The 26,522-nt window shown below is 34.3% G+C and overlaps 1 protein-coding gene and 1 long non-coding RNA gene across 3 annotated transcripts in view; both read left to right on the top strand.

Annotated features, from left to right (window-relative positions):
- Window positions 1-1,472: 1,472 nt before the first annotated feature.
- Window positions 1,473-4,209, top strand: LOC127843053 (uncharacterized). The gene is made up of 3 exons (XR_008032071.1): window positions 1,473-1,593; window positions 1,766-1,836; window positions 4,116-4,209. It is a non-coding gene; the product is annotated as an uncharacterized LOC127843053 (long non-coding RNA).
- An 8,018-nt stretch (window positions 4,210-12,227) lies between these two features.
- Window positions 12,228-26,522, top strand: part of LOC127843022 (uncharacterized) — a 118,663-nt gene continuing 104,368 nt past the window's right edge. For both annotated transcript variants that reach the window (XM_052372848.1, XM_052372847.1), the window contains exons 1-2: window positions 12,228-12,506; window positions 20,104-20,906. In XM_052372848.1, the coding sequence (XP_052228808.1) occupies window positions 20,572-20,906 (335 nt within the window). In that variant the 5' untranslated portion in view covers window positions 12,228-12,506; window positions 20,104-20,571. The remainder of the gene's footprint in view (window positions 12,507-20,103; window positions 20,907-26,522) is intronic.

Here is a 26,522-nt window from a genome sequence, read left to right as displayed (position 1 = left end):
ATTTTCCAAAAATTAGGGTCGGCGATTTTGTAAACCAACAAATATAAAAGTCGTGGCCTTAATGTGCATGGACCTAGCATGATGGAGTTTACCGTAATTACTCTATGTTTTCGGACACTCTAAGTTTATGGACACCCCTTTTTTTAGCAAAAATAATTATTTTCGTGACTCTTAATTTTCGGACACACGAGTTTTCGTCCATAATTAATGTCTCTAAGTTTTCGGACAGTATATTTTACAGCGCTATTTTACCAAATTTCGGTCCCGTTTTCGATATCTAATGACACTTCGATCATGGGGTTTTACAACCAGATTAACATCATAAAACATGGCAGGTGCATGCCTGAGGGCAATGGACCATTACATATGTGTTATTGGGTAAATACCCTTGTAAACCGGTATTAAACAATGGTTTCGCCCGATAGCATAAGCGTTATGACAATTACCGGGGGAAGTGCCAATTAACAGTTCAATTATCTACCGCAATGGTACTCCCCCTTCTCAGTAAAATAACTGTGGCAAATACTTAACGCTTCAAAGTGTGATGCACCCAGGATTGCAAGTTTTACGAACAATGGAAGGTGTTTGACAACAACTATCGGAAATAAACAAACAAATAATTTATAGTTTCCTTTTTTATTTCGTTAATAACAGGTTCATACTAGCGAGTATCGGTACATTACATGCTCACCTTTGAACTGGTTGGTCAAAGTACAACCTTGTACTAACTTTCTGTCAAATAAATTAAGCTTTTAAAATTATTTAAAATGCAGTGCAATCATATATAACTGTAATTTGTACTATACGACTATACGGCATGGTATTTAACAAGCGCGTGCTATTACCGTTAGTCGTTGATATAATTGGCGCTATTTTCGGACACTTCAGTTTTCGACTCTAAGTTTTCGGACACCTGTATTTTGTGAATATTTTTCGTATCTAAGTTTTCGGACACGAAAAAAAAAAAAAATTTAAGTGTCAGAAAACATAGAGTAATTACGGTATATATATATATATATATATATATATATATATAGCAGCAGCTGCCTTGCATAGATACCTAACCTGAGATTGCACGTGAGGCCTGTTATGTCAAGGGCGAGACCAAAGTTATTGTATATAGAAACAAGAAATATCTTTTTAAAAAAATATACGGCGTGATTGTTCAATGAATGAGATCAAGGATAGCGAATGTCTTTTTCTGTGCAATTCTTAGCTGCATCACACGCAGTACAGGAGTTACGCGGAGTTTTCGCGGCTTATTTTACATTGTTACATATTGCTGGTCATAAACCTATATATATATATGTGACCATTTCGTATTTTACCATACTTCAGAATAATTATGTCGGTCAAGTTCACTCCACATTTAAATGATGCGCGACTGGTTTCTACGCTCGAGCAATCATTCCTATTGTTAGTTTAAAATTGTTGTTAGTTTAAATTGATTGGTTAATAACTTGTGTAGGTATCCTCGAGGAGTGTAGTGATGTACAGATCACATTGACCACGGAGTTCAGAGCGGGAAGACGTATTCTTCGGGCATTTATTTCACGTTCAGAATTCGTTAGTTTTATCTTTTTTGTTATACAGGTATGTTCAAGTATTTGTCTACTTGCTCGGTTCATTTGTCACAGTTTGCGCGTATTTCTTATACGAGTAATTCTTTTATTTTTCGACTTAAAGTTGTAGTGTTCGAACGTCGGTATAGTTTCTATTTTATCACTGTTCTTTGTTTGCACTGTATCACGTAATCCACTTACAGTTTCACCAATGGATGAACGAGGCATGATTGGATTGTGTGAGTGAAGAGATAGTATTCAGAACCACAATTTGGTAAGTCAGATGGCCTTGAAGAATCCACTCAACCGCTCGCATATGCGAGTGAAGTTGACGGTCGGGCGAGTAAAATTTGTTTAATACTCGACCGACGGGGCGAGTGCTGTTTTTCAATTTGAGAAATATAAATTCAGTTCCAAAACTCCTGCCACATCGATACAAATTGCGAACAATTATTCGAACCAACAAAAAATAGGTTTAGTACACAAAGAAACTGCACTTTTGTTTTGACAATGAAAAATGACGTCACTGGCACGGTAAAAATAATTCTCAAAATCGGCTGAGCTCTTTTCGTAGGTGTCAGTGCTCTTAGCTAATCGATTAAAAGTGAAAAAACTGATAAATATATTGGTTATTCCGTGAAGAATAAAATTACATTTTAATGTAAATATCCATACAAAAATGACACATAACTGGTTAATTATAATACTTCTTATATTTAATTAAAAATAAACAGAAACAATAATTATTAATAAACAGAATAATTCGTGATCAGAAGCCTTAGCTAAAATTTAATTACCATATTGTAACCTTTTGTCAAGCAAGCGTGTCTTTCAGTAAAAGTTTGTCTGAAATATTACAACTCAGCATGGAAAAGGGTTCTATTTTAAAATATCTGCAAGCTGGTGGAGACAGGGAACAGAAAGAAAGGTCATCAAAACGAGAGGTGGAAAGTATTGAGAAAAGGAAACAGTGCATAAAACATACGGAAAGCAAATAAAATCCATCAGAAAATGTAGTTAATTTGTTTGCAGTTTAGTGTCATTATGTAACGTAGGTTTAACAGGTTTTGGTTGATCAAAACTATAAATATAGATATATTTTTAAATGCAGGGCGAGTAGATTTAAGTGACGGGCGAGTGGCTCTGGAAAAATTCTTCAAGGCCTGGTGTTTATATTACAACACATAAATTTCAAAACGCTTGGTACTAAATATGTTGAATATAATGCATATGCTTGAAGAAACCGTTAAAGAAATATAAAAGAATATACAAATAAGACATGTACATATCTATACAGTTAACACAATAGTATCCCGATATCACTCACATTTAGATATCTGGATATGAATTATGGCACATGTTAAGATCCTTTCTAGTAAAACGGTTTCGGCTCAATTACTCAGTTGAAACAAAATGAGCTTATTTATTGAAAAGTCATCATTGAAAATGTGAAACCTTATATCATGGTTAAGATAATAAATTAATATTGGTTTGATGGCTGGATTCAAGGTCTATGTGATGATTATAATTTATAATACACAAATGGTTTTAGTCCAATAAATTGAGATCAATGTATGTTATTTAAATGGTACTTTGCATTATGCGCATGGTGTTGGTTTTGCAATTCAAAATTACTGAAGTAAAACTATGGTTTCCGCTTAATAGCTGAAAACATGAAATTATATTGTCTATCTGAATTGTTAATTTATTAGTGTTCAAAATTATATCTATTGTTTAACAAGTATAGCTTTACATGTTAATTGAAGGTGTTGGTATGTCACTTTTAAGGACTGCTATGTAAATTCCAATTTAAAACAAAAGAAAGGTCAGCATACAAAAGGCAGCAATTAGCGTATAAGCACATTGTTCTTCAATAGGTCTATAATACAAAGCAATCAGTTTTTCTTTGTTCCTGTCACTGTTAAACAAAGAAACAAACTTTGGAAGAGTTTATAGGCTTGAATACATTAAATGTGATATCTCTCCCCATTGAATTCCATTCAGCTTAATTGGCATGTTACATATAGCTCAATAGAAGATATTTTATACCTATTGAAATGTTACACATTAACTTTGTTTTGTTTAAAATTTACAAACTGATATTGTGTACATACACAAACCATGATACAGCAATAATGCTACATGGTAGTGCAATACGTATTTACAACAATGAAACATTTGGAAAAAAATAACATGAAAAAGTAGAACATGTGTATGTTTAATTTTACATCTAGCACATATATATAAGTTGTTTTCCTTTTCTCACTTTTAATTCATGCATCAGTTGCTGTAAAAGCTGAATTTTTAAATTTATTATTGTTAAGCTGCAAATTTTAAAATAATTCATAAAAAAATTACATTTCATATTGCACTGTTGAATTATCAAATTCCAAATACTAATTTTTGATGTTTAAACAAGAGTACTTTTAGCACCTGAACATACAAAGTATCAACTCCGGGATACTGAATAAGTAATTAAATTGATGTTAAATGATATATAAACCTTGAATACATTCTCATGTTACAATCTGATTTTGATTTTTTTACTTTCAGTTTTTCTTCTATCCAATTCCTCGCTGGGTATTGCAATACTTTGAAAACAGATGGCACTTCAATAAAAGAGAACAACAAATGCCACACTTGAGAGGTGTGTTATTCAGCTTGTTTGCATTTATGTTCTGCTAATTTGGTTTTTATACACAGATCATCGTTTGACCGATTAATGGTATAGCACTTTGTATTGCGACGAAAGAAATTCGAGGGAGAACATTAGATTATATATAAAATAATTGTACAACTTTACTGATAAACAACATGAATTGGATGATCAGTACAAAGTTTAACAAAATAAAAAGATGTTAAAATCATTGAATCAGAACGTTCTAATTATTCAAAATAAAAGATGAATATGTCATTAATGTTACACCATGTTACATTTTAGTTTGCTTACATATTTGAGGAAATTAAAATGTTTATAGAGTCAGATGCCAAATTTTCTTGGACACTTCTTTTACTGATCATCTCAATGACAGTGGCACTTTTATTCCCGATTACTCGACACTTTTTACCAGATATAACATACTCTTTGTAATGAATCATAAATTCAGAGTTTGCTGTGGAATACTAGGTAATACAAAAGCAATCCACACAATTTTGGAATATTCCTCTTTTCTGTGTGTAGGTAGGTGCTGTACAATTGAAGCTCCTATGCTTCAGCAGAGTATTCTTATTCAAGGGTTCAGATCCTGTTAAAATACTAATTATTATACATTCGAAAGAAGAAGGAATCTGTTTAATGTGTTTTATAATTGGTTTCATGTATGCATTTCTCTTCCCAGCATCATTTTTTAAAATTGTATTCAAATTTCTTAGCCAGTTTTTTTTTCTTCAACACAAGAGATTAAGGGTCAGATGAAACGCACATTAAGCAAACGTTATCGTTGCGAAAGGGAAGTGATGCTTATGAGCAAAGATCTAATTAAAGTGATTTTTCCATTCGTTTACTCTTTTTAATATTGCGGCTACACTTAAGAATCGTCTTGGTGATGCTATTCTAATGAACAATGACATAGGATATTTGCCTCTTATAATGACCCCCCTCTCTTCCATGATCTAGAGTACTGCTATAAGTAAAATTAAACACGATTGTTTTGATCAACATGATCTGTTGTATTTGCATCTCTCAAAATCTCAAGTTACCACTTAAACTACATTCCTTATGAAGACTATTATTTGTGTTGTCACTTGAAATCTATTTCTTCAGGTATAGACATTTAGGTCTTATATAAAATTAAAAATTATAACATTACTAGCACAAATTGATAGTAATGTTATTTTTTGAAAACAAACTGTGAACACCCTTGGTTATATTTAACATGTATTCCTAATCAAGTTATGCGTAGATTTCCCATATGTCACGCTTCCCCTGCAAAGGAATTCAAGAACTTATCATGAATTCTGTTCAAGAACTTTTCTTGAACAACAAATGGGACTTCATGAACTCATTGCAGTTCTTGAACTTGTTAATGAATTTAAAGTATCAAATCTATTGCTTTCATACTTGCAACACTTACTAACTATCATAAGGGGACTGTGCAGGCAAAGTAACGTAACTCTGACTGGCATTTTCACATAATTATGGCCCCTTTTATACTTAGAAAATTGAAAATTTTGTTAAGTTTTGAGTTTTGGTCAATTTTATTCCTAAAGTATCACAGCTATTGCTTTCATACATGCAACACTTACTATCATAAGGGGACTGTGCAGAAAAAGTTATATAACTCTGACTGGCATTTTGATAGAATTATGGCCCTTTTTTGACTTAGTAACTTTGATTACCGCTCTCGTGTATAATGCAAAAATGGACAAAAAAATATTTAAAGACAATAAAACCATCGAATCGGACCGAAAATGGCCGCCATTTTACTATTGCGCAATCCAATAATCCGGGGCATTGGAAAACATAATTAAGCATTCAAAATAGGAAGGGTCGTTATGATTAGGAGCATGGGTTGCATAGCACTATACTTTTCTGACAATTTTGTAATTTTCTAGCAACAGATTAACAGTCCACATGCATTTCGTGTAAAACCCAAGAAAATAAGAATTTGTGTACATCGTGTGATTCTTCCTCGGGGAAAGCATGGGCATTAAATTTGAATGTCGCATGGGAGACAGGGATACAGTTGTTGAGGTATGCGGGCATTACGGATGTTTGAAACACCACTGTTGAACGTTCAATATTTATACACACAAAATGCAATTGCATATTTTCACGTTCTCAAGTGTCAATTAGTGTCTCAAATGTCAATTAGCATCTCAACAAATTGTGGCACATATTACTCAATAAAAGCTGCCAATCAATTACAAAGTGCAAAATGACCCCCTTTCACACCTACCGTTACCCGCAAAAAAGACCTCGTTCGCACCTACCCTTGCCTGCTCTTCGCAATGTTGGCAACAGTCCCAAGTTTATTCAAACAAATTTATTTTTGACCAATACTTCTTCTACCGCGTTTATATGTACCAGTACCGACTTCTTGTTGATTTCGACAATAGCCCCTCAGTCTTTATGATTAAAGGGTGGTAGTTTTCTGGGGGGAAAAAAAGGCGGCCATTTTGATTATTTAGGATTACACAACACATTTTTTACCAATTTAGCAGCCAGGATAGCGTTGTATCAATATATAGCGCGCACAAGCTTTTTAATTAGAATTTTGAAGGTAAAACACTGGGCGCTATACGAGGAAACTTACAGTATATTGTGTGTTTAGATCCAATTTACTTCTAAAGTATCAAGGCTATTGCTTTCAAACTTCAAATACTTTATTACTATTATGAGGGTACTGTACCTGGCAAGTTTAATTTTACCTTGACCTTTGAACGACCTTGACTCTCAAGGTCAAATTAATAAATTTTGCTAAAATTGCCTTAACTTGTTTATTTATGTATGATCAGATTTGATTTATACTTTGACAAAACAACACTTACCTGACCACAATAGACCCCAACCAAACCATCCCCCACACCCCACCCCAGAATTCTCCCCCCCCCCAGTTTTTTTTTACATTTTTTTTTGTTTTTTTAAATATCATCTAATAAATGACCACATCCCCACAATATACAGGGTGTAAATTATTTTTTAGAACAAATGTCATGCATGTTTACTAATCATATATGATTAAAAAAAAATCTCATTACTATTTTCAGTAAAAAAGCATGTTTGACTGTTTTTTTTTTCAATTTTTGTTTTGCACATGTAGTCCAGAAGACTTCTTCCTGTCAAAATAAACAAAATTGCGCACACATTATTATGATTACAGAAAAGACACAATTGTAAATTGTTTCTTCAATGTTAATAGGATCTTAACAATGTACATGTAAAAGCATTTCTAGTGATTTAAACTTATTCTTATGTTTTTCCCAAAAGATTTGAGTTTGGAATGGAAAACATTATTCCAATTGAGGTAAGAATTGTTACTTTCACCTTTACACTGAAATTAGTTGAGAAATTGAAACAATTGTGTTTCAACTTAGTGGTCACTTATCAGTGAAATGATTTCTGTTATATTTAAAACTTTATGCAATAATTGTGTTTCATGCATCAGGGTGTAAACTGTTTTAACCCTTTCCCACTCAGAAGCAAAGTGAAAATAACTATGAGTAACTCGCAGTCTGTTCAGGTTTTATGCTGTTTTCTGCACATCAGTTATAATCTGAAGGTTGAAAATGAAGCCTTTAAAATTTGAATCTGGTAAAAGAACGTCTTTAATTGACATTAATTTTCTGAGGGACTACAAAGGCGTGAAAATACGTATCTAAGTGGTATTAAAGGTTAAAAAAGCCTCATGTTTATTTCAGATGAAAGTTACAATAAAATTAAATACAAACATGATCCAAATTGACATATTATAATTTATAAATTTCTTATTACATTTTTATTAATGTTTTCCTTATTGTAGACATGGTTTAATAATAATCACAATTATATATTCTTACAATTATAACAATTTAATTGATTCATAATTATATACAATGAATAATATAAAACTGAATATGCAACTGGGAGCTTACCACCAGATAAGACCGCGCCCCCCCCCCCCCCCCAAGTGTCTCTACCTTTATTTTCGTCATCTGGCTTTTTCGGCTCCAAAACTTTCTTTACATCATGTAACCATCTCATAAGCGCACAACGTTTCGTTTTACTTGTTATTTCAGGAATTCATAATTTACAATTTATAAATCTTTTGTCACAATATTTTCTCTTATTAATAATTGAAATTATTATAGTGAATAATAAAATGCAATATAGTTTCAGTTTCATGTTTTAAAGCAACCTATTATTAGCTCGGCGTTTCTCCGGTATTGTCATAGCTAGCTCGTCGTCCGCCGTTCATCGTCCGCGTTGTGCTAAAACCTTAACATTGGCTCTAAAATCAAAGTGTTTCCACCTACAACTTTGAAACTTTATATGTAGATGCACTTGATGAGTTCTACATGCCACACCCATTTTTAGGTCACTAGGTCAAAGGTCAAGGTCACTGTGACCTCTAAAAAAAAATCTGACAAGCTTTCATTTATTCAAAACTGCACCCGTAGCCGAGCGTGGCACCCGTTATGCGGTGCTCTTGTTTTAACTCTGATGGCTCTGAATTCTGAGTTTGTTTCATTAACTTCATTGTTCTTGAACTCAAGTTCATTTACTCATTCATGAACTTACATGTCAGGAACTAAAGTTTCATGCACTTGAGTTCATGAAACAGTTCTTGAATGAAACATCCCATATGTTGTGAGTTCATGATCAGTTCTTGAAGTTCATGAATAGTTTTTGAAGTTCATGAACAGTTTTTGAAGTTCATGAATAGTTTTTGAAGTTCATCACCAGTTCTTGAAGTTCATCAACAGTTCTTAAAGTTCATAAACAGTTCTTGAAGTTCATCAACAGTTCTTGAACAGTTCTGAAACCCTATTGCCTCAGCTAATTGCCTGCCCTTTGCACAATAATGTAACCTGTATATACATGTATTATATTAAACAAAACAGAATAAATAAGGAACATTAGCACAATGTGTTTTAGTAATGTCAGCTTCTGACATAAGTTTGTGTATTATTCAATGTATATGTGTTTGATTATTTGTTAATCATGGTCAGAAAACTAAAATGTGTCCATGATTCATTGTCTGACTTTAATATAAAGTATTATCTAAGATTTTGTCAGTGTGTTGTTGACTATGAATAATGGACTGACAGAGACAAGATGCCTTCTGACCATGAATCATTGTCAGTAAGGGACAAAACATTCGTTACATGATTAACAACAACATGAACCTGCTGAGAAACTTTTATTTTACTACATGTTTAATAATAAAAGCTAGCGTCTTGTTTTTTCATCAAAATGTGGAATGTTTATCAAACGGACAGTGATTTATTAGATAGAAATTGCTGTTGACCTCCAATCATGGTCAAACAAAGACTATAAACCATGATTAAAATATTACATTATTGCGTACAAAGTTAGAACCAGACACTAGTAATACAATTAATATCAATGTTTAAAAACTTGAATTTGACAATTTTTTAAACAAACAATATTTCATGGTTCTGAAAACATGTTCTTTTTAACACAGTCAGACCAATGTCCAATGATTGCTGATCATACATGTAGTCTGATCAACCAGAGTCAAAGCCTATGGCACAATCAACCATGGTTAAACATGGTAAAACATTATTCAAGGTTTACATTTCAGCAATTAGCTTATTAAAAAGTAATTTATACAATTTTAAGTTTGATATGTACTGTAGACTTCATATTTGCATATACTACCTGAATAACTGATTATAAAATGGAATACTCTGTCACATAATAATATCAATTCACAAGCTATGGCTTCATTGGATTCTGATGTATATTTAAAATCAAGTTAAAATAATACTGATTTATTGGTATTACTGCCATATAGGATTACATAGAGAGGCTGAATGTGTAACTGTCTTTTCCTTTGCGAATGCACACTTTGGAGAATACGAGTTACCCTTTAATTTAACATCGATAATTGCACTGCATTCCGGAGGATTCCAGAGATAGCCGATGTACTATCACAGTTGATATCGGAGGTCTGATTTTGATGTTTAAAGTGATCACCCATCAATAGTAATTTTTGCTAGAATTCGGGGGTTTCAATACTGGTTCCTTGTTTTGTAACGTGAAATATTATATAATGGCTGTGTATTCAGAAACGAAGACTGATTCTGAATCAGAGACGCAATAGCATTCGACTTAAGAAGTACTATAGATCCACAAAGATATTAACAGCTAGTTATGGTTAAATTCAGTAGCAACATAGCAAAACGCACATAATAAAACAAAGATCATCTTTAACAATAGCATTAATACAAATTTAAAATGTTTAACTGCAGTTGTTAATAACACACACAAAGTAAAAATATATAAATTATGAAGTGATTATAACTTACCAATATGCCGCAAAGAAGATGGAATGTTTGCACATCAAATGTAACTAGGACAAATGAAACTGACATGTATCAAAAGCATAACGGTATGCATAACAGCATGCATTTAGTGGCGAATATTCCCTTCCATATATATCACTGTACATCATTGTGGTAACTGTAAGTTTTAAATAATGTTCAGGGCCGTCGTGGCACGTTGGCCGGTGAGGCTATATCCTGACCACTTTTTGACCAAAAAAAAGAGAAAAGAAGGCTGAGCTAGGAGATGAATTGCTTGATCTTCTCTGGATCAGACATATTTTATCATGCCTCCTTATTTTAAAAAAACACCGATTTTTAAAACAAAACTGATGCAAAGGTGATAAAATCCTGGTAGTTCTATCTGTTTTCTAACTTTGTTGTTTTTTGATGGTACAAACGATGGTACAGGAAAAGAAAATACATCAAAGTAAGTAAAATGATTACATTCGCTATATTGCAATAATAAAAATACACGAAAAATGCTATATACCCTTCGTTCACATATTGAAGGAAATGAATAGTCCAAGAAACCCATACTTATAGCTGAACATAAGAAATGCAATATTGTACCGTAACTAGGACGGCAATTCTTGTGCAGATGTTGATTTCTGCCTGACGTTCAATTGAAGGTACGAGACAGATCTTGTATCAGAATCATTTGACCCTGTTTTTTCAAATCAAAAAAAGGAAAGAAAAGAAAAAAGGGCGATATCATGGTGTCCCTCTGCTCAAAATATAAAACTACGGAAGCCAATTCGGGACATTCCTATCTTTTTATAAATCAAATCTGCTCATGTCTACTTAGAATTAATCTTATATTATACTGCAAATAATGAATCCCAACATTGGCAGTTATTACCACAGAAGGTGCACACCTAAGAAGGCCATATTGTATATAATAATTATATGTACACGAATCTTACTGACAATGCCAGCTACAAATGCCACAAGCAAGAGGACGTTCTCTGCACTTCGGCGAATTAGGACATATCTTATTAAGCACAATGTCTCAAACTAGACCCAACAACCTTATGACTGCACGTTCATAAGCAAAGAACGGACACTCTTGACTTAGCTAAAATTGCAGAGGAGTTCGTTGCTCGAGAATAACTTTTAAAGGTGTTACAGCACTGCAACTTAGCAAACTAACAAACTGTTTTCAAACTATTTTCCATAGTTTATAGCATTTGCAAATAATATTGAGCCTGGTGCGTCGCCGTGTAACTTAGTAATATTGTGCACTTTATCCTCGAAACCTCCCAGATGTCACAATTCAGCTTTTTTGGTTCAAAAATGTTTCCAGGGGCGGAGGGGGGGGGGCTGGGGGGTCATGCCCCCCCCCTCCCCTAGTAACTTCGGCGCTCGCAGGCCTAAGGCACTTAGAGCCTGACCACTTTCAAAAGTTCGACGACGGCCCTGATGTTTGAGGAAAAAGATCTGATGTATTATAATAAAAATGGTTTATGTAAGAACCTACTTTATTATAATTATAATTACATGTTCATAACATGTCATTTATTAGATCAATTAAAAGTCTGGTGTGTTAAATAATCTGGTTTAAAGTGTTTATCTACAAAGCCTTGTTTTGTGCAGTTTAAAATAATCAATACACTCATAACCCAATAGTCAGGTGACAGTGTACATAGTGACACTGTTTACTCATACAAACGCCATTTGACGGTTAACTTGGTTGCTGTTCAGTTTGAAATTTCGTATTACTTGCCTGTTTTTAATAACATTGTTTGTGTGTTTTCTGTGATATTCATTGTAGACATGCTTGTACATAATTATTACAATTGATTTAAGATTGTAAAATCCTGTTTGTTGAAAGGGAATTATCAAAATGGCGACATCTGCAATTTCAAGACATTCACACAAAAATGAAAAATTAACAGCATTGTGTAATAGCCATAGTGAGTTGTGCTGCTCCAGATCTGTTGAGCTTAATCACAGGTACCTGATTTAATTAATTAATTTAATTTAGATGTTGTTAATCAGTATTTTGAATAATGGTATTGTATGATGAAATTACTATCGTCCATAGTTAGTCATTGAGATTATTGTTAGCAGTTGCTTTATTTTTATTTCCTAATCATTACATGCATGCTATTTGTTGGTCAGCTTTTAATTTACTTACTGTTTGAAAAAGATGTTTATTATATAATGCCATTTTTAAATTCAATTAAATAATAACTATACAGATGTAAATAAAATCTTCAATAACTTAATTCAGAAAACTTAAATCATTGTCCCATTCTAATGTTATCCTTAACTATAAATGAACAAAATCATTCAACTAATATCGACTTTGATTTATAACATTTTTGCAGATAGAACAAACTTACAAACATTTACTTAATGACCTGTCCGCAGACTTGGCTTTCAGGCTACATCTTATATAAAACAATAAACCTTTTTATCAATGTATATATTTTATGTTCTCCAACCGGGTGGGAGCTTAATGTATCACTTTATTGATAATTAATATAAAGTTTGATTTCGTGTTTTGATGGAATTGAGTTAACTTGTGTGTAAATCAAGATTCTCTGCTTATTATATCTGTCATACTCCATTCTCGTCTGCCCATCCTTTTGTCTGTTTGACTCAGGTAACTAGTTTCTGGGTTAGACCTCAAAAAATAATGATCAGAATTTACAAAACAGTTGAAACCTTTTTAAAGGGTTGACAAGTTAACCTATTATCAAACAGTTAAAATATATCATAAAGGGACATGCACACAGATCCAAAAAAAATCCGCTTTGATTAAATTTCATTGAGTTTTTGCAGTTTGGTTAACAATAAGTAAGACAATATTATATGAAATTGTTTGTGTTTGCACACAATTTCATGAACAACTGAACCTATGTATATTAAATGGTGTAATGATTCTTCTGGACGTTATTAATACTTTGTAAAAAGTAGATATCTGAAACATATAAGCCAATATCATGTACTTTTTTTAGTCAGGTATACAAGAGTTGTGAGCATTTTGTGAGGTTGTTCTGGTCTGTTGATCTGTCAGTGAGTATATACATGTTGACCAAATCGTCTCAGAAACCACAGGGTCCTAGATTGTTAGTTATTTTGCATGTAATACTTTAAGTGGTTCTCTGCTCAGTTTGTTTCAAATCATGTTGATGGGGTCAAAACTTTCCACCCCAAGTGATCATATGTAGAAACACCTTTATTGTTAACTAAATAAACCTTAAAAAATCTTCTCTAAAACTGATATTTTGTGTGTAACAAAGTATGGTAGTCCTCTTCAAAGTTTGCTCAAATCACGAGTCTGTGGTCAAAACTTACCAAGCCTATGGGTCAAATGATTTATTTAGACTGATGTAGTAAATAACATTAAAAATTGTATTCTCTGAAACCACAAGGTCTGGGGTTTAATGTTTGGTGTTTAACATCAGAGGGGACTTAATTATGGTGTGCCCTCTGTGTGTCCGTGAGTCTGAGAGTCCATCAGTCTGTCACACTTGTCTGTCCGTGAGTCTGAGAGTCCATCAGTCTGTCACACTTGTCTGTCTGTCTGTCTGTCTGTCTGTCTGTCTGTCTGTCTGTCTGTCTGTCTGTCTGTCTGTCTGTCTCTCTCTGTCTGTCTGTCTGTCTGTCTTCTGTCTGTCTGTCTGTCTGTCTGTCTGTCTGTCTGTCTGTCTGTCTGTCTGTCTGTCTGTCTGTCTGTCTGTCTGTCTGTCTGTCTGTCTGTCTGTCTGTCTGTCTGTCTGTCTGTCTGTCTGTCTGTCTGTCTGTCTGTCTGTCTGTCTGTCTGTCTGTTCTGTCTGTCTGTCTGTCTGTCTGTCTGTCTGTCTGTCTGTCTGTCTGTCTGTCTGTCTGTCTGTCTGTCTGTCTGTCTGTCTGTCTGTCCTGTCTGTCTGTTCTGTCTGTCTGTCTGTCTGTCTGTCTGTCTGTCTGTCTGTCTGTCTGTCTGTCTGTCTGTCTTCTGTCTGTCTGTCTGTCTGTCTGTCTGTCTGTCTGTCCTGTCTGTCTGTCTGTCTGTCTGTCTGTCTGTCTGTCTGTCTGTCTGTCTTGTCAGTCAGTCAGTCAGTCAGTCAGTCAGTCAGTCAGTCAGGAAGATAGCAACTCATATTTGGTATGCATGTGTATCTCACAGAGCTGCACATTTCGAGTGGTGAAAAGTCAAGGTCATCCTTTAGGGTCAAAGGTCAAATATCATTGTATCTTTCTTACCTAAAACTTTAACCTTCGTTAAAGTTTGGTCCTTATTTTTTTATATTGAAGATAGCAAGTTGATATTTGGCATGCATTTGTATCTCATGGAGCTACATGTTTTGAGTGGTGAAAGGTCAAGGTCATCCTTCAAGGTCAAATGTCAAATTTATGGCTTGAAAGCGACGCATTAGGGGGCATTGTGTTTCTGACAAACACATCTCTTGTTTCATGAAACTTTTAACATGGACAAATGCAATATGGAGATTATGCACGTCATTTCATTTTGTTCCAACATGTACGTGAAGAATTCTGGTTGCTATTGCAACAAATACACTAGAAATATTGCTGAAATTAGAAATATTGCTGAAAATGGTGGATCCTGCGATAGCTTCAAATGTTCTTCATATTTTTTCATGAAAATTGAAACATGGATAAATGGCAATATGGAAATTATGCATGTCATTTCATTTTCTTCCTACGTCAAAAATTCTGGTTGCTATGGCAACAAATATATAAAAAATCTGACAATGGTGGAAAAATTCTGACAATGCTGGGGCCAGTAGGGGACAATTATTGCTTGGCAGTAGTCTTGTTGAGTTTAATGTTTATAGTAAAAACATGTATTTGCTCTTATGCTGTTTCTGACCACATTATACTAAGGGCCTTTAGCATCTTTTTGTGGGGTGGAGAAGCATTGATTATATCTTATTGCATATGAGATTATGGATAGTGTGGTTAAGATTTCAAATACTTAAAGTAGAAAACAATACAAACACATAGAATTATGCTTTACGTACATGTACATGTATACCCATATAATATAATTTGTCTTAAAACTGTACAAATGTTAAACAATTATGATAAACAAATATGAAGATGTGCAAGTAAGGCTTAATATGTTTCTTAACATTGAACCCTATTTCAACAATAATTTTTGTATTTACGCTTCTCACAATTAAACAACAATATTTTTTGCTAAAATGGCCATTGATCTGGTTATGAACAGGGCTCAACATTAACCTCAAAACCAACTTGCCCTGCCGGGCAAGTACTTACAAAATCTACTTGCCCTGAACGTAAAGCCACTTGCCCAAAAATGAAATATCACATTAACTGTTAACCTCATATTTTTTAATAAAGATCAAAATGATACACCACAAAACCTTTTTTATTTTTGCACATTTAACAAAATGATTACAGCAATTTAAGTCTAATTAAAGTCTGAATTTAATGCTCTTTGTTCTTTTTTGCACTTGCCTGGGCGGACAACTATATTATAAAATAACTTGCCCGGACCCAACTTTTACTTGTCAGGGGCAATAGGACAACTGTTAATGTTGAGCCCTGATGAAGAAAATTTCATAACCAAAATATTGAGATGCTAATAGTGTAGGAGGAGATAGTGGCCAATGGGGGTTTATCATACATGTACTCATACCTACCATATGTTTAAGTTTCAAGCTTCTAGTGCTAATAGTGTAGGAGGAGATAGTGGCAAATGGGGGTTGGGATGGGGTTGAGTCAGAGATTTTCACTAATTTTAGCTTGACTATTATATATAAAATATATATATTGGAGCTTTCCTACTCACCCCGGCGTCGGCATTTCCATTCCCGTTAGCGTAAGTGTGCAAATGTTAAAGTTTGCGTACCACCTCAAATATTTCATTGTCCCTTCACATATTGCTTTCATATTTTGCATACTTCTTTACCAACATGACCCCAATTTATTAACAAGAGCAGACATCTGTTTCAAGCATTTTGTAAGAATTATGGCCCTTTTTTCACTTACAATATGCATATTATTATAAATCTATGTTAAAGTTTGCGTACTACCCCAAATATTTCTTATGTCCCTGGACACATTGCTTTAATATTTTGCATACTTCTTTACCAACATTACCCCAACCTATAAACAAGAGCAGACAACTGTATCAAGCATTTTGTAAGAATTATGGCCCTTTTGTTACTTAGAATATGCATATTATTGATAAATCTATGGTAAAGTTTGCGTACCACCTCAAATATTTGTATTGTCCCTTGACATATTGCTTTCATATTTTGCAAACTTCTTTACCAACATATCCCCAACCTATAAACAAAAGCAGACAATTGTATCAAGCATTTGTAAGAATGATGGCCCTTTTTTATCCCCGCCGAAAAAAAATTCGGAGGGGATATAGTAATTGGTCCTGTCCGTCTGTCCATCCATCTGTCCATCCGTCTGTCCGTCCGGCTGAAACTTTGTCCGGAGCATAACTCCAAATCTATTCAATGGATTTACTTTAAACTTAGAATATAAACAGATGGCAACTAGGAGAAGTGCAGTGACCAAGAACCATAACTCTATCTACCTTAGTTTTTGAATTATCTCCCCTTTTATATGATTTTAAAGTAAATTTTTGTCCGGAGCATAACTCTAAATCTACTGAAGGGATTTACTTGAAACTTGAAATATAAACAAATGGCAACTAGGAGAAGTGCAGTGACCAAGAACCACAACTCTATCTACCTCAGTTTTTGAATTATCTCCCCTTTTATATAATTTTAAAGTACATTTTCGTCCGGAGCATAACTCTAAATCTACTGAAGGGATTTACTTGAAACTTGAAATATAAACAGATGGCAACTAGGAGAAATGCAGTGACCAAATACCATAACTCTATCTACATTAGTTTTTTAATTATCTCCCCTTTTATATAATTTTTAAGTAAATTTTTGTCCGGAGCTTTACTCTAAATCTACTGAAGGGATTTACTTGAAACTTGAAATATAAACAGATGGCAACTAGGGGAAGTGCAGTAACCAAGAACCAGAACTCTATCTACCTTAGTTTTTGAATTATCTCCCCTTTTATATGATTTTAAAGTAATTTTTTGTCCGGAGCATAACTCTAAATCTACTCAAGGGATTTACTTGAAACTTGAAATATAAACAGATGGCAACTAGGAGAAGTGCAGTGACCAAGAACCACAACTCTATCTACCTTAGTGTTTGAATTATCTCCCCTTTTATATAATTTTAAAGTACATTTTTGTCCGGTGCATAACTCTAAATCTATAGAAGGGATTTACTTGAAACTTGAAATATAAACTTATGGCAACTAGGAGAAGTGCAGTGACCAAGAACCATAACTCTATCTACCTTAGTTTTTTAATTATCTTCCCTTTTATATAATTTTAAAGTAAATTTTTGTCCGGAGCATAACTCTAAATCTACTGAAGGGATTTACTTAAAACTTGAAATATAAACAGATGGCATGTAGGAAAAGTGCAGTGACCAAGAACCATAACTCTATCTACCTTAGTTTTTTAATTATCTCCCCTTTTATATAACTTTAAAGTAAATTTTGTCCGGAGCATAACTATAAATGTACTAAAGGGATTTACTTGAAACTTGAAATATAAACATATGGCAACTAGGAGAAGTGCAGTGACCAAGAACCATAACTCTATCTACCTTAATTTTTTAATTATCTCCCCCTATTTTATAATTTTAAAGTAAATTTTTGTCCGGAGCATAACTCTAAATCTGCTGAAGGGATTAATACTTGAAACTTCAAACTTAAACAGATGGCAAGTAGGAGAAGTGCAGTGACTAAGAACCATAATTCTATCTACCTTAGTGTTTGAATTATATCCCTTTATTTAATTTCAAAGTTAATTTTTGTCCGGAGCATAATGAATCATCTCCCTTTATTTGTTTTTACAAATATTATTCTACTCTCTAAAACAAATGTTGTCATACAAGCAAACACATTTCCGCGGGGATTTGGCACTACTGTGACAAGCTCTTGTTGTCTTAGTTACTGAATATTTTATTAAATTTTGTGTTTAGATCCACTTGACTTATAAAGTATCAAAGCTATTGCTTTCAAACTGCAAATATTTTCTTACCATCATGAGGGTACTGTACCTGCCAAGTTCAATTTGACCTTGACCTTTGAATGACCATGACTCTCAAGGTCAAGAGTAAATTTTAGTTAAATTGCCATAACTTCTTTATTTATGATAAGATTTTATTAAAACTTTGACAAAACAACACTTAACTGAATACAACAATGGATTCCACCCGAACAATGCCCCACGCCCCAACCCAGAATCCCTGCCCCCCCTCCCCACCCGAAAACAATTAAAAAAAAATCCTTTTTTTATTTTTGAAAGATCATCTTATAAATGACAATACCCCACATTATACCCCCCTCAAATACAAAAATTTATTATGCTCCCCTTCGAAGAATAGAGGGTATATTGTTTTGCTCATGTCGGTCGGTCCGTCCACCATATGGTTTCCAGATGATAACTCAAGAACGCTTACACCTAGGATCATGAAACTTCATAGGAACATTGATCATGACTCGCAGATGACCCCTATTGATTTTCAGGTCACTAGGTCAAAGGTCAAGGTCACACTGACTCGAACCAGTTAAATGGTTTCTGGATGATAACTCAAGAACGCTGACGCCTAGGATCATGAAACTTCATAGGTACATTGATCATGACTTGCAGATGACCCCTATTTATTTTCAGGTCACTAGGTCAAAGGTCAAGGTCACAGTGACTCAACTTTGAAAAATGGTTTCCGGATGATAATTCAAGAACGCTTACGCCTAGGATCATGAAACTTAATAGGTACATTGATCATGACTCGCAGATGACCCCTATAGATTTTCAGGTCACTAGGTCAAAGGTCAAGGTCACGGCGACCAGAAATAGCAAAATGGTTTCTGGATGATAACTCAAGAACGCTTATGCCTAGGATCATGACACTTCATAGGTACATTGATCATAACTCGCAGATGACCCCTATTGATTTTCAGGTCACTAGGTCAAAGGACAAGGTAACGGTGACTTAACTTAAAAAAATGGTTTCCGGATGATAACTCAAGAACGCTTACGCCTACGATCATGAAACTTCATAGGTACATTGATCATGACTCGCAGATGACCCCTATTGACTTTCAGGTCACTGGGTCAAAGGTCACAGTGACTTGACACAGTAAGATGGTTTCCGGATGTTAACTCAAAAAAGCTTGCGCCTAGGATCACGAAACATCATAGGTACATTGATCATGAGTCGCAGATGACCCCTATTGATTTTCAGGTCACTAGGTCAAAGGTCAAGGTTACAGTGCCATAGAACGTATTCACTCAATGGCTGCCACTGCAACTGACAGCCCATATGGGGTGCATGCATGTTTTACAAACAGCCCTTGTTTTTAAGGTTTTGATGCTGCGTTTTGTGTATTTATGAATATTGTTGTCATTATTGTACCTGAATCTTATATGAGTAGTTGAGTCATATAAAATAAATGTTAAGGCCACTAGAACAGAACTATTGTTTTATTGTTTAGTATTTTATTGTTTTATATATTTCAGATCCTGATTTATACTGAAGGATTAGCTGCTTTTTGAATTCTTGTCTGCATGTATTTCATAAAGGACTGAAAAGCATTCCTACATATATTAAAAGAAGTGAACTGTGAACTATCTTATTTATGATGTCTTGTTTATTGGGATACAACACAGCCGTAACCATCCGGGTTACAGAATTATAGACTATTTTAACAGAATTATACTTTAATTACATGTACTTTAACATGTAAAACTTCATACACTAGAGTATCAAATTGGCGGCAGGTTCATTGTCAAATGTTGTGAAACGTTGGCCTTTGGTTGAAAAGTTTTATCGCACATCTTGTGTTTGAATTTATCTGTGTTTCAGTGTTAATTTTAACTTCTAAGGTTGATAAACTTTTGGAACTAGCTTTATTTCTTTCATATTTCACAAGAAATATACTTGAAAGATTTGAACAAAAAGGTTTTAACATTATAAACAGTAACAAAATGGCAACAGGTTCATTGTCTTCGGTTCCAAAACGTTTGCGTATGGTTGAAGACTTTTCTTGCACACGTTGTTTAGAGCAGAATCTTACGGAATCTGCAGACATTTATTGTGAAAAATGTGAATGGTTCTATTGTAAAAAATGTGTTATCCTGCATAGTCAGTTTTATACAAAACATATGACATGTGGAAGGGAGGATATTAAGAAATGGCCAGTTTCTAAGGCAGTGGAAGATTTTCTCAGGAAGTGTGAGGTGCATGAGGATGAAACACTGACACAGTTTTGCCATGACCACAGTCAGCTGTGCTGCTCTGCATGTGTTGGAACAATTCACAGGTACTGTAAAACCATTAAATTTCGTGTGGTACGAATTTTCGTGGATTTCGTTGTTCCGCCGAACCACGAATTCAAGTACCAACGATTATTTTTACATTTTTAATCCGAAATTGGTCTTTTCCGAATGTCATTGCGGACATTCTCTATTGTTTTCGGTTATCACAGATATTTGATTGAGATATGCTAGGTAATACAATATGTTGTTTTCTTGATAAGTGTTTGGGTTAATAATACTTTTTTAATCAAGCCTGTACTTTAAACTTTACATCAACGATTGTTCTCTTTTATGTGACGTCGTCAAATTGACAGTTTGCAGATTTATCACATATGTCAATTAGTGCCAATTAAAGTTAAATGAGACAAAACGGTTTTCACACCTGTATTTTGGGGACCTTATTACTCAATTGATTCTACTAGGGGACCGATTGAGCAGAGAATTGCAAATATTGTCAAAACAACATTGATGGCAATAAGCGAGCGGGGACACACAAGATAGCTGCTTTATTCGCTTTTATCGACAATTATCGGCAACACTTTCATGCTTCAGTGCAGGGCTCGCGCTGTCGTTCGCCACTTGAGCCATTTGCGAAAATATTGAGAATTTGGCTCAAGAAAAATCTGATTTGCGAAAATGCTAAAATCTCGTAAAATTTCATTGAAAACAGCCGCCATTTTAACCCGAAACTGGTTTTCTATATTTTTCTATATGTTTCAATGAAAGTATTCGCAATTTGAACAGTGAACGAAAACTGGTCTGCACCTGCTTCACCTTATTGTTATTGAAGTGCACATGGTAGCTGGCCAATCAAAACTGAGCTCGCTTACACATGAAATGACGTTGTTGAATGAAAGGTAAAAATGGGTGGAGCTTTGAATACACAGTTAATATTGTCGTCTGCAAACAAAATAGCGGCCTGTAGCAAATGTCGTATTATACGATTAAAAATGAAAATAAGCGTGACAATGAATTAATTATTTCAAAGCTGACTATCGATCTAAATTAAAGAGTGATAATTAAATAATTAGTTCTATGTCGTTGATGTTACAACTTAATGCCGATTTTCGATTGAAATGAAAAGTTGATAATTAATTTGATTGTTTTACTCACACACTATGCTAACTAACAGCGGCGTATTTTAATCAAAGGAAAACGTGAAAAACACGTGCGGTTTAATTGCAATTAAAGTTTAATTAAAGTTACGAATTTGTAACAAATATCGTCTACAATATAAATGAAAGTGACCACTTTGTCCGTACAGTCGCTAACATGGCTTCTTTAACCTTAAAGCGTCCTTTGGACGAAAATGAGTCTGAACAAAAAAAAAATTAAATTAAAACACAAAAAACTAGAGCATTCCAAGAGTCATGGAAAGTTGATAATAATTGGCTTCGCTTTGAGAATGAATCAAAGTCAATGAACTGTGACCTTATAATGCATTAAGGTGCAGAATTCCAAAACGTTCACTGTAGGTTGCAATATCCTTAAAAAAAGACTCGGGGACGAAACATGCAAAGTCTAAAGGTAAGATTTTGAAGATGAGAGGAATTTTAATTTGAAATTACTATACTATTGCTATAGTCTAACTATATGTATATATGCAGATATTATTTTATTGTTTTTTCAGATCACACTCATGCCGTTTGACTGTACAAAATTTGGAACATCTAATGAATTTAATCTCAATTGAAGGAAAAGACTGCAAAGATGTTGACTTTAAAGTGATCTACAAACTGTGGGCTGGTAAAAAACAGTGCAGAATAATAATGAAATAATAATGATATGTGTCATGACTTTGTTCTCTGTATATAGCATGATTTGTTTGCAATGTATTTTGTGAATGAAATGTATGCTTGTATTTTACATGTCATTCATCATGTTGTTAAAAATGTGCTGTATGAAAATATCTCTATTACTATGAAAATTGTGATGTGATGTATATTATGATATGTGACATGTGCTTGTTGTCATTAAATAAAATATGAAAAATCCATAGTATGTATTGTATATACCGTATTTTACCATGCATAGCGCGCAGTTTTTTACCTTCAAATTTCAAAATAAAAATTCAGTGCGCGTAATACATTGACACAACGCTTTCCTGGTTGCTAAATTGCAAAAAATCCATTTCGTAATCGTAAATCTTCACAATTGCCGCCATTTTTGTTATTGCAAAAAAACTACACCCTATAATGTTATAGACTGAAGGGGCCGTTGTCGAAACAACAAATAGCGGGAAAGGTTAGGAATGAACGGGCTAGTAATAGTTTTGACAAAAATTAAAAGATGAAAAAAATGTCTTTGTTGGTGTTTTCACACTTCTTCATTGATTGTTCATTAAAAAAAATCGAGGTATATCGATCCCCGTGCGCCGCGGTATTGTTTGTTAAAGTTTTCGTTGTCATGAAAACTCGTTGATTTACAACCCAAAACTTCTTATTTGAACTGAGGCTAATTATTTCAACAAGTATTTCTCAACTTCGCTTTTGCTTTATTTTGATAATTTAATCCAATGTTTAATGTTAGCATTTCCGAAAATTTGCACTCTATGTGAATTGACAGTTTGACGTCATCAAAGGAAAGCCGCTTCCTGTCTGAAGCAATAAAGCGACAAGTTTCTCGATGACAAAATTGGCTTCCTTTGTCTAGCAATCAACATGCCGAACCAATCGTGTGTTTGTTCCTCAATGGCAATCGTCCAATTAAGTAATAGCACGTGCAAAGCTCCGCCTTCGAACCTTTTGGAAAGAACGGAGGTGGAGTTCAACGGTTAATTGAGCAAGTGTTTTACGTAAGTTGAGTTCCGATTTGCCGAAATTACTAGGCCCTAAGCATTGAAACGACGAATACATTTATCAATGATTTTCCGATCTCTGCATAAATATGCTACTGTGCGAGTATACTACGTAGGTTACAAACCAACAATAGAGATATAGACTCGTTTTATTTTCTTTCAATAGAGACAAACAAATGATATTTCTCAAATGGCTTTACGCGGATAACGCCAACTGTATGGAATTGAGCGTTCGGATGTATTGTTTGTCTTACTATAAAATACTTATCAACTAGACGCAGTGAAGGCGCGAAATACCGGGTCAAACTGGATTTATTGGGGAGCATCTCTTAATGGGGAAATATTTAAGTCGATGAAAAATAAAATGGGATCCACGGACGATTTGCGTAAAATTGGACATTGAGATGTTGCGGGTCTGCAGAAGAAGATGTCATACGATGTTGTGAGCGGCAGGTAATGAAAATGTTACACTGTTCAAATGTGAGGAATAGGTAATAGTGGTTCGAATTTAACGCGCAGGGGTCTTGAAAAAACATGCGCAGCGGCAATAAGGACATAACGGTGTTCTCAAGAGAATAATCTTAAAAATTGTCGAAAATATAGTGCTTTGCAACCCATGCTCCTGATCGTATAAACGCTCCCTACTTAAAACAAACAATTAAGCACCCGAAAAACTCAGATTCAATGATTGCGCAATATAAGAATGGCGGCCATTTTCGGCCAAATTTTCAGGTTTTTGGTCTTGAATTCTTTTTTTTTCTCCATTTTGGCTTTAAAAAATTGCATGCGCGTTATACATGGTAGCGCGCTATACATGGTAAAATACGGTATTGTTATTTGAAACAAACAAAAACTGTTTGACAATAGGCCCAAAACGCACCACAGACAATCTAGGATCCAAAAATTTTTCAGGGGGGGGGGGGGGCATGCCCCCGGACCCCCTAGATCTGGGTGGCTCAAAGATATTTTGGGCCAGCGCTAGCCCTGCAGTGCACATTAATCACACACCTTGCTGTCAACACACATTAGCAGATTATTCTTCGTTATTTCTCTGGTTGTTTTTAGAAAAGTTTAATTATTATGACTGTCAATCTTCCCCGAAAATTTGAAATCCACGAAATTACGTGTCAACGAATTAGTTGTTTTGTATTAAACCACGAAATTTCATAGAGACGAATTTCTATACGTTTACAGTATCTCACACATTTGTATTCCTTTAGTTATTAATAATTAACAGCGCTTTCGCTAGCTTTTTACATATTGTTTTTGCCCTGTCGGTTGGTCTGTTGGTTGGTTGGTTGGTTGGTTGGTTTGCGCCAACTTTAACATTTACAATAACTTTTGCAATATTGAAGATAGCAACTTGATATTTGGCATGCATATGTATCTCATGGAGCTGCACATTTTGAGTGGTGAAAGGTCAAGGTCAAGGTCATCCTTCAAGGTCAAACATCATATAGGGGTGAAGGTCATCCTTCGAGGTCAAACATCATATAGGGGGACATTGTGTTTCACAAACACATCTTGTAAAAGTTGGAAGTCCTGACTTCCAAACCATAAATTTTGGACGTCCCAAACATAAATTTTGAAGTCCCACTAGTGTTTTTCCCAGGCCATTTTAGCGTGGCAAATAGCCACGCCGCCCTTCTTTTGAAAGGAAAATTTCGTCAAGCGCCCTTATCGATAACATCTTTATTGTCTTACGATCTAACTTGGTCTGCAAAATCAGCTTTCTTGATTGTCTGTGACACTCCGACTGTGCTTGATTTACTCGAAAGACGTCAACGTCTAATCGACTACATTAATCGAGTAGATTTAATCTATAACAGTGCTCGATTTATAGGTAGTCAAACTGACTGCTCCAAAGTTGTGAATTAGTCATGCGTGAATAACCCCGTGTCAGTATCAATCGATAATGCCGGAAGCTATGTTATACCAAACGCACTTTTCAGTCGGCAATGTGTACTCCTCCAGGATAAAATCATTACTTCAGAGACTTTTGATGAAAAACTCAATGTTATTTTCATGGCAATTGTGCTTTGCATGCATTATTCAGTTATATCAAAACATATATTTTTACGCATAATTACATTTAAAATCACAAACAAATTTATTCTTTATCGTTTTTGTCTTTAAGATTATTAGATCTAATTATTAAAAAAATTACTGAGACGTAAACTAATTTAACAAAATGTGAATTGCGTATACGATTTAACGTTGCTATGCACACCTGTCGCTTACATCATTTGACTAACGATCGAATTAACGATGGAGATTATACATTAAGAAGGAATTAATGAAATGTCTGTGATAATCAACGATGCATAAAAATGTATTAGATAGCAACAACATTATTTATTTGTAATCTACTCGGTGGATGTATGTCACGGAAACGAGTGTTTGCATATTGTTAACGATCAATTTACTCGCAATATTATTTTAAACATGTGTTAAGATTATTGTTAGAAAATGGGATAAGACAAACATGGTTTCATTTATGGTTTAATTTATGTTAGTGGATCTGTGTATAATCAGATTCATATGCATATATTGCTTTATTATGTTTGTCGTGCTGTACAGTTTATTGAAACAGCATGGAACTCAAATGTACATTGCAAGGTAAATATATTAATATAAATCATAGTAAGTTAAATACATCTATTACCAATAAATGTGCTTGTTTATATGTTATTTTTTCCACAACTGCTTCTGATGCAATTACATAATTCCCGGTAATTCAGGTATTTCGGGAATGTTTTTGCACTTTTTTGCCTAAACTGCGCGCTAAAATGCCCTTTTTGAAAGTAATGCGCCATACCCCTTT

This window comes from Dreissena polymorpha, chromosome 8, assembly GCF_020536995.1.
Source record: "Dreissena polymorpha isolate Duluth1 chromosome 8, UMN_Dpol_1.0, whole genome shotgun sequence".
NCBI lineage: Eukaryota > Metazoa > Mollusca > Bivalvia > Myida > Dreissenidae > Dreissena > Dreissena polymorpha.
This window is presented reverse-complemented; position numbering and strand designations above follow the sequence as displayed.